The 8,365-nt window shown below is 42.0% G+C and overlaps 1 protein-coding gene across 2 annotated transcripts; it reads right to left on the minus strand.

Annotated features, from left to right (window-relative positions):
• Nucleotides 1-125: 125 nt before the first annotated feature.
• Nucleotides 126-7,179, minus strand: LOC105286224 (dihydrolipoyllysine-residue acetyltransferase component of pyruvate dehydrogenase complex, mitochondrial). Of its 2 annotated transcripts, XM_011351016.3 has the most exons (7): nucleotides 6,804-7,164; nucleotides 6,392-6,546; nucleotides 5,899-6,302; nucleotides 5,326-5,687; nucleotides 4,903-5,202; nucleotides 4,701-4,829; nucleotides 126-587 (listed from the first exon to the last, which is right to left on the minus strand). In XM_011351016.3, coding segments are annotated over exons 1-7 (1,476 nt in total). In that variant the 5' UTR covers nucleotides 6,929-7,164; the 3' UTR covers nucleotides 126-586. The 2 variants fall into 2 exon arrangements, with proteins under 2 accessions (XP_011349318.1, XP_011349319.1); XM_011351017.3 differs by lacking the exon at nucleotides 126-587 and having other exon boundaries at nucleotides 4,700-4,829; nucleotides 6,804-7,179.
• Between the last annotated feature and the right edge of the window lie 1,186 nt (nucleotides 7,180-8,365).

The following is an 8,365-nucleotide window of genomic DNA, read 5'->3' on the forward strand; positions in this document are numbered from 1 at the left end:
GTCTGAATTATCTTATCTAGGGTGCAGATAACGTTGTCAGGGAAATGCCTGGAGGGAAACTCGAATTGCAGCGATCGAACCGAAACCTCTCGAGATATCGAAAGCAAAATTACTCGCAGAATGTGTAACGCGAGAGATATAATTTATTAAATACATATATGTATACATATTTACTATAAACATCTTTGACACTTCTTTTAACGTACTTCCCCTGCAACGTAGTGCAGCCACATTTCTCGTTTATAAATACACATATGTACACATGGCCATTAATCGAGGCAGTTCCGCCAGGCGATAACGAATTGCAGTCGAGATCAATCTGTTTGTTTAAATCTCGCAACGTTGCTAAGCAACACAGCGGATCCAATATATCCAATTTCGATTGTGAACTAAAAACATCAGTCTTCTTACCCGAATCCAATAAACAATTACGTTCCTTGTAATTCTTAGGAGAACTTCAAATAAACATTTTTAACTCGAATCTACGTGGAAGCAAGTCTGATGATGATGATGATGTGACAATCCGTACTACCTATCACCTTTCCTCGAATATTCCTGTAATTGTACTTTCGCTCGAAGCAACATTTCTAAAACAGGAGCAATGCGTTAGCCTGGAACTGTTGGATTGAAACGAGTTCGGAGAGACAAGAATTTGTGCAAAAAAAATATATATACAGGGTGTCCCGGGTTTTAACCGACAAACTGCGGGAGCATATTCTACTAGTGGAAATAAGAAAAAATTCTTATATCGAGTTTCCTTAGAAATGCTTTATTACAAAGTTATGAACCAATATTGAAAACAAATATGAGATAAGTAACAACGGAACATAGTGTAGAATTTGCAAGGTCAAAGATGTTCACATGTATTCATGTTCACTATGTTGAAACGATTCAGTATGATTGTTACTTTCGCAACAGTAGCCGTTAGATTTCAATCGTCGTGTGAACTAGCAATTACTATCAGAATGCCAAGAGTGTTTTCAAATGAGGAATACACCGATATTCATTTCGTGTACGGATTCTGTGACGGAAATGCACGAGCTGCCGTACGAGAGTATCAACGTAGATTTCCTAACAGGAGAGTACCAGATAGTTCTGTGTTTAGTAATACCCATTTGCAATTACGTAATTTGGGTTCATTTCGACCTATGAATGAATATGATGATGTTCGTTCAGCTCTAAGACACCGACGACGCTCGGAAAGAATCTGAAATCTTTTTGATAATACTCCTACACAAAGTGTTCGACGTGCTTCGGCTCAACTGCAGATATCACGAAACACTATTTCGAGAACATTGCGTGCTGATGACAGATTCGCATATCATTACACACCTGTACAAGAATGACTTCCAATCGATTATCAGAAACGAGTCGAATTTTGTAACTGGTATGTGAATGCAGTAGAAAGGGACAATCTTTTCTCATCAATGATATTATGGACAGATGAAGCGACCTTTACAAGACGAGGCATATTCAATTCTCATAATAGCCATGTATGGGCTCATAATAATCCACATACTACCAGACGAAGAAACTTTCAACACGAATTTCGATGTAATGTTTGGATGGGTATGCTTCATGACCGGCTTATTGGTCCGTTCTTTTTACCTGACCGATTGAACGGAGAATCTTTTCGAAGATTCCTATCAAACGATTTACCAATTTTGATGGAAAATGTGCCACTGCAGTTTCGCCAAAACAGCTGGATACAGTTAGACGGTTGTCCATCGCACTACGCTAGACAAGTTAGAAACTGGTTAGACGAACATTGTGCTCATAGGTGGATTGGTCGAGGAGGACCGGTTTTCTGGCCTCCAAGATCGCCCGATTTAACGCCTCTTGATTTTTATTTATGGGCAACTTTAAAAAATAAAGTTTACAGTACAGAAGTAATCTCGCTTGAAGATTTAAAGCAACGAATTACTACTAGTGGAAATAAGAAAAAATTCTTATATCCAGTTTGCTTAGAAATACTTTATTACAAAGTTATAAACCAATATTGAAAAGAAATATGAGATAAGTAACAACGGAACATAGTGTAGAATTTGCAAGGTCGAAGATGTTCACATGTATTCATGTTCACTATGTTGAAACGATTCAGTATGATTGTTACTTTCGCAACAGTAGCCGTTAGATTTCAATCGTCGTGTGAACTAGCAATTACTATCAGAATGCCAAGAGTGTTTTCAAATGAGGAATACACCGATATTCATTTCGTGTACGGATTCTGTGACGGAAATGCACGAGCTGCCGTACGAGAGTATCAACGTAGATTTCCTAACAGGAGAGTACCAGATAGTTCTGTGTTTAGTAATACCCATTTGCAATTACGTAATTTGGGTTCATTTCGACCTATGAATGAATATGATGATGTTCGTTCAGCTCTAAGACACCGACGACGCTCGGAAAGAATCTTAAATCTTTTTGATAATACTCCTACACAAAGTGTTCGACGTGCTTCGGCTCAACTGCAGATATCACGAAACACTATTTCGAGAACATTGCGTGCTGATGACAGATTCGCATATCATTACACACCTGTACAAGAATGACTTCCAATCGATTATCAGAAACGAGTCGAATTTTGTAACTGGTATGTGAATGCAGTAGAAAGGGACAATCTTTTCTCATCAATGATATTATGGACAGATGAAGCGACCTTTACAAGACGAGGCATATTCAATTCTCATAATAGCCATGTATGGGCTCATAATAATCCACATACTACCAGACGAAGAAACTTTCAACACGAATTTCGATGTAATGTTTGGATGGGTATGCTTCATGACCGGCTTATTGGTCCGTTCTTTTTACCTGACCGATTGAACGGAGAATCTTTTCGAAGATTCCTATCAAACGATTTACCAATTTTGATGGAAAATGTGCCACTGCAGTTTCGCCAAAACAGCTGGATACAGTTAGACGGTTGTCCATCGCACTACGCTAGACAAGTTAGAAACTGGTTAGACGAACATTGTGCTCATAGGTGGATTGGTCGAGGAGGACTGGTTTTCTGGCCTCCAAGATCGCTCGATTTAACGCCTCTTGATTTTTATTTATGGGCAACTTTAAAAAATAAAGTTTACAGTACAGAAGTAATCTCGCTTGAAGATTTAAAGCAACGAATTACTACTAGTGGAAATAAGAAAAAATTCTTATATCCAGTTTGCTTAGAAATGCTTTATTACAAAGTTATGAACCAATATTGAAAAGAAATATGAGATAAGTAACAACGGAACATAGTGTAGAATTTGCAAGGTCAAAGATGTTCACATGTATTCATGTTCACTATGTTGAAACGATTCAGTATGATTGTTACTTTCGCAACAGTAGCCGTTAGATTTCAATCGTCGTGTGAACTAGCAATTACTATCAGAATGCCAAGAGTGTTTTCAAATGAGGAATACACCGATATTCATTTCGTGTACGGATTCTGTGACGGAAATGCACGAGCTGCCGTACGAGAGTATCAACGTAGATTTCCTAACAGGAGAGTACCAGATAGTTCTGTGTTTAGTAATACCCATTTGCAATTACGTAATTTGGGTTCATTTCGACCTATGAATGAACATGATGATGTTCGTTCAGCTCTAAGACACCGACGACGCTCGGAAAGAATCTTAAATCTTTTTGATAATACTCCTACACAAAGTGTTCGACGTGCTTCGGCTCAACTGCAGATATCACGAAACACTATTTCGAGAACATTGCGTGCTGATGACAGATTCGCATATCATTACACACCTGTACAAGAATGACTTCCAATCGATTATCAGAAACGAGTCGAATTTTGTAACTGGTATGTGAATGCAGTAGAAAGGGACAATCTTTTCTCATCAATGATATTATGGACAGATGAAGCGACCTTTACAAGACGAGGCATATTCAATTCTCATAATAGCCATGTATGGGCTCATAATAATCCACATACTACCAGACGAAGAAACTTTCAACACGAATTTCGATGTAATGTTTGGATGGGTATGCTTCATGACCGGCTTATTGGTCCGTTCTTTTTACCTGACCGATTGAACGGAGAATCTTTTCGAAGATTCCTATCAAACGATTTACCAATTTTGATGGAAAATGTGCCACTGCAGTTTCGCCAAAACAGCTGGATACAGTTAGACGGTTGTCCATCGCACTACGCTAGACAAGTTAGAAACTGGTTAGACGAACATTGTGCTCATAGGTGGATTGGTCGAGGAGGACCGGTTTTCTGGCCTCCAAGATCGCCCGATTTAACGCCTCTTGATTTTTATTTATGGGGAACTTTAAAAAATAAAGTTTACAGTACAGAAGTAATCTCGCTGGAAGATTTAAAGCAACGAATTACTAATTCAGTTACTGAGATGCAACAAAATTTTCAGGAATGTCGTACTGTAACAAATTCTGTACTACGTCGATGTCTAGCTTGTATCGACGTGCAAGGACAACATTTTGAAATGCGTCACTAAATCATTGCGTAGATAATTTATATTTTTGTGAAAAAATCCGTTGTTACTTATCTCATATTTGTTTTCAATATTGGTTTATAACTTTGTAATAAAGCATTTCTAAGCAAACTCGATATAAGAATTTTTTCTTATTTCCACTAGTAGAATATGCTCCCGCAGTTTGTCGGTTAAAACCCGGGACACCCTGTATATATATATAAATCGCATAGAAATCAATCAGTTGTTAATCGCAATTCCACTTACTACAAAAGCATCGTAGTCGGATTCTCCATTAGATCCTTAAAGGCGGACAACCATCGTGCGCCAACCGCACCGTCGACCGTGCGGTGATCGCAACTGGCAGTTACGGACATGAACTGGGCAGTCGTGAATCTGTGAAACCACGTTTACACGTACGTACAATTATTCTGTAGTAGATGATGAGATAAATGCCGCAAGAATTTACCCTTGCTCGTTCTTGGCAGGTACTAGTCTAGGCTCCGTGCAGCCCACAGCGAGAATGATAGACTGCGGAGGGTTTATGATGGCAGAGAAGTTCTTGATGCCAAACATGCCCAAGTTGGACACGGTGATCGTGCCCCCTTGGAATTCCTGCGGTTTCAGCTTCCCCTCCCTCGCCTTCGCGGCTAACGCCTTCACCTCTTTGCTGATTTGTGCGATGCCCTTTGCGTCGGCACTGAACACTATGGGGGTGATCAAGCCGCTGTCCGTGCTCACCGCTACGCTAACGTCCACGTTGTTGTACCTGAAAGAAGAAGCACAGCGTTTTGTTCAACATAAAACTCTTTTAATTTATTTTAATATTTTTTATTATAATTATAAAAAATATATAATTATCGCTAGACGTAAGAAATGTAACAATACTCACTGTCTAATCACGTTTCCCAACCAAGCGGTGTTACCCTCCGGCACTTTCCTGCAAGCCATAGCCATAGCCTTGATGATGATATCGTTTACGCTCAATTTGATCTTTTCCTTCTCTAACAATTTATTGAATTGCTCCCGCATCGCCAGCACGGCATCCATTTTTACGTCTAACGAGAGATAGTAATGCGGGATCGTTTGCTTGCTCTCGAGCAGGCGTTTAGCGATGACCGCGCGTATACTCGATATAGGAATGTCCACGGTACCCGGTACCGCTGCTGCTGTCGGCTGTACAGCACTGACCGCGGCTGCGCCCTCCAAATCTTTGACCGTTATGGAACCGTACAGTCCTGTCCCTTTCACACCCTGCGGGAGAACTAAGCGTTAAGATCAAAGAATATATTCTGCATCGAATTAATCTGCACTAATATTTCCTTGCTATTTTCATGATATAAATTAATAATTTAGGAATATTACGAAGGCACAAAGATCAAACTGACAGAGGGCTAGTTGGTTCATTTGTTTCCTGCCTCCGTTCCATCAATTTACGATTTATGAATGAACAACCTCGCAGCACCTCTAAACTAAGTCCCTTCTCGGCTGCCAGTCTTCTCGCCAGTGGGCTAACATACGCCTTCTCCCTGGGGGGTGCTGGGACAGGAGCTCTCGGTGCTGTTGGCGTGGGTGTCGGTGGAGGTTTGACCGGCGGTGCAGGGGCTGCTGGTGGTGGAGCAGCTGCAGGAGTAGGCACAGGAGCTACAGGAGGGGCAATGATCGTCGCGTCGTCTACAAAGTCCTTAAATGCAGCTACGCTGGACTCGTCCTGCACGATGATGCAGACTAGTTTGCCTATCGGGACATTTTTCGTGCCGGCAGGCACGAGAATCTTGGCTAAGTATCCCTCCTCGGGAGTCTCAAATCCCATCGTGGCTTTATCCGTCTCGATTTCCGCTAACAGATCGCCCTCGTTCAGCTTGTCGCCTGTGGATGAAAGCTTATTGGCACTTGTGGCACGTAACTTTGCATCTTCACAAGACTCGCAGGCTGCAACGTTATCAGGCAATCCCTACCTTCCTTCTTTTGCCAGCTGACTATCGTTCCAGTATCCATCGTGGGAGACAGCGCCGGCAGTGGCACTTTGATATGGTCGGGATAGTCGGCGTAAAACCTGAGCTGCTGCTGCCATGATGCAGTGATTAGACGCAAGGTATGGTGAGATTGAATCCTGAGCAAAGAGACAGAGAAGTAACGTTACATCTCGCCATAACCTCAAGCGCATTCAATGATCGTTACATAAATTCGATCTTGACGTGAAACTGACACTGCCAACAATTGTCAACTTTAGGACTCCGCGTTACGCTGCGATTACGTTGGAGTTTAACGTTCGAGATAACCTTAAAGACCGTCCGAAAAATCGTGAGATTCGACCGATCCGCAACCGGAGACGCGGGCAGGAACGGTTCCAGGTTGCGAGCAAGATACCTCTGTTGATGTTTCCTGTGAAGACACCGGACGGCAGTGGACCTTACAGTGTTGGTGCGCGCGTTGGAGCCCCGGACGATCGCGCGTGCCAAACCGTTACGTAGGCTCGACGTGGTTCGTATCATATCGTATGATAATTTCGCTGCACCACTTCTTCTCGCCGACGAGTTCGAGTACCCTTCAGGTATCCACCCGCGTGACAACGACGATGATCCCTCGTCTACGATCCCTAGATCCTAATGATCTAGATCCGGTCGGGCGATCGGATGACGGACAGCCCGTTAAATGCCAAAACCAGAGGTCGTCGTCAAGGTCACGTGGGTTTCTTCCGCCAGAAGCGCTACGTCCAAGAGGAGCGCGATGACTGTCGAGAAGAACAGCGGGAGTTCACGAACGATACGAGGAATTATCCCGTCGTTTCGACTGTATCAGTCGTGACACGCGGCAGATGCGACGGAAACGACGCGAACGTACGTGCGAATCAGACGGATCGTAAACCGGCGCGCTTGTTTCGATCACGGAGACTCAAACGTCGAATGACGAAACGCGAGGACGTTCAAAGCGTCAGAAAAAATCTGTCATGGATAGCGAGTTCACGATTGAAAAGCAATTTGCGTGCGCTTTTATCGATAAATTCTTTCATCAATCTCATTAAGGCTAGTTCCCCCGTTTTGCACTCATGCGTGCGCGATCGTATCGCATCTACGAGCATACGCGCTCTCACGCGGAGAGAGAATGATGAAATTCGTAATGTTCGCGCCCTTCTTTGAATCAATAAAAAGTATCGATTTATCTGCACTGCTTTATCGACAGTCAACTAGACTGCCGTAACTGTAATTTGATAGTATATACCGACAATCGGTAAAACTTGGTAGTTTTACCGATTGTCGGTATAGTTGACTGTCGATAAAGCAGTGCAGATAAATCGATACTTTTTATACTACCAAGTTTTACCGATTGTCGGTATAGTTTATTTTAAGAACTAGACGGTCGATAATAATAACAACGGCTAGTTTGGCTGTCGGTAACAATCATTCGACGCGAACAGTATTTCGTCATTTTTGGGATTGACAGGAGCCAGTGCGAAAATGCATGGGCCAATACATACACGAGTACGAATTAAATACAATCTTTCAATTTTAAGGCGATCGTGGAGTCGTCTGTATTACCGGCGGAATCGGTGATTTTCCTGCACTTTTCAAGAAATATATCTTTTTATTGAATTCACAGAATGAAAAATCCTTTTCCACGATGAAAGTACACACAATAATGTAGTGTGGAAAATAGGACTTAACTTTCCAAATGGAAAAAAAATCAAAATTGTGATTTTTGGAAACAAAATCTGTCGAGATTTTACTCGAAGGAAGCAACTTTTAAATATATCTCCGATTGCCAAATGGAAAGATGCTGGCGAGAAAGTGCCGATGTTGATATGAACAAAAAATGGATCGCGGGGATCATAAATGTGAAAGGAAGAGTACGCGGAAGTGTCGGATGAAATGTGAAAGGAAAGGGACGAGAGAGAGACTTCAGAGAAAAACGAAAGAAAGAACTTTCAAGCA

This window comes from Ooceraea biroi, chromosome 13, assembly GCF_003672135.1.
Source record: "Ooceraea biroi isolate clonal line C1 chromosome 13, Obir_v5.4, whole genome shotgun sequence".
In the NCBI taxonomy this organism is placed as follows: Eukaryota; Metazoa; Arthropoda; class Insecta; order Hymenoptera; family Formicidae; genus Ooceraea; species Ooceraea biroi.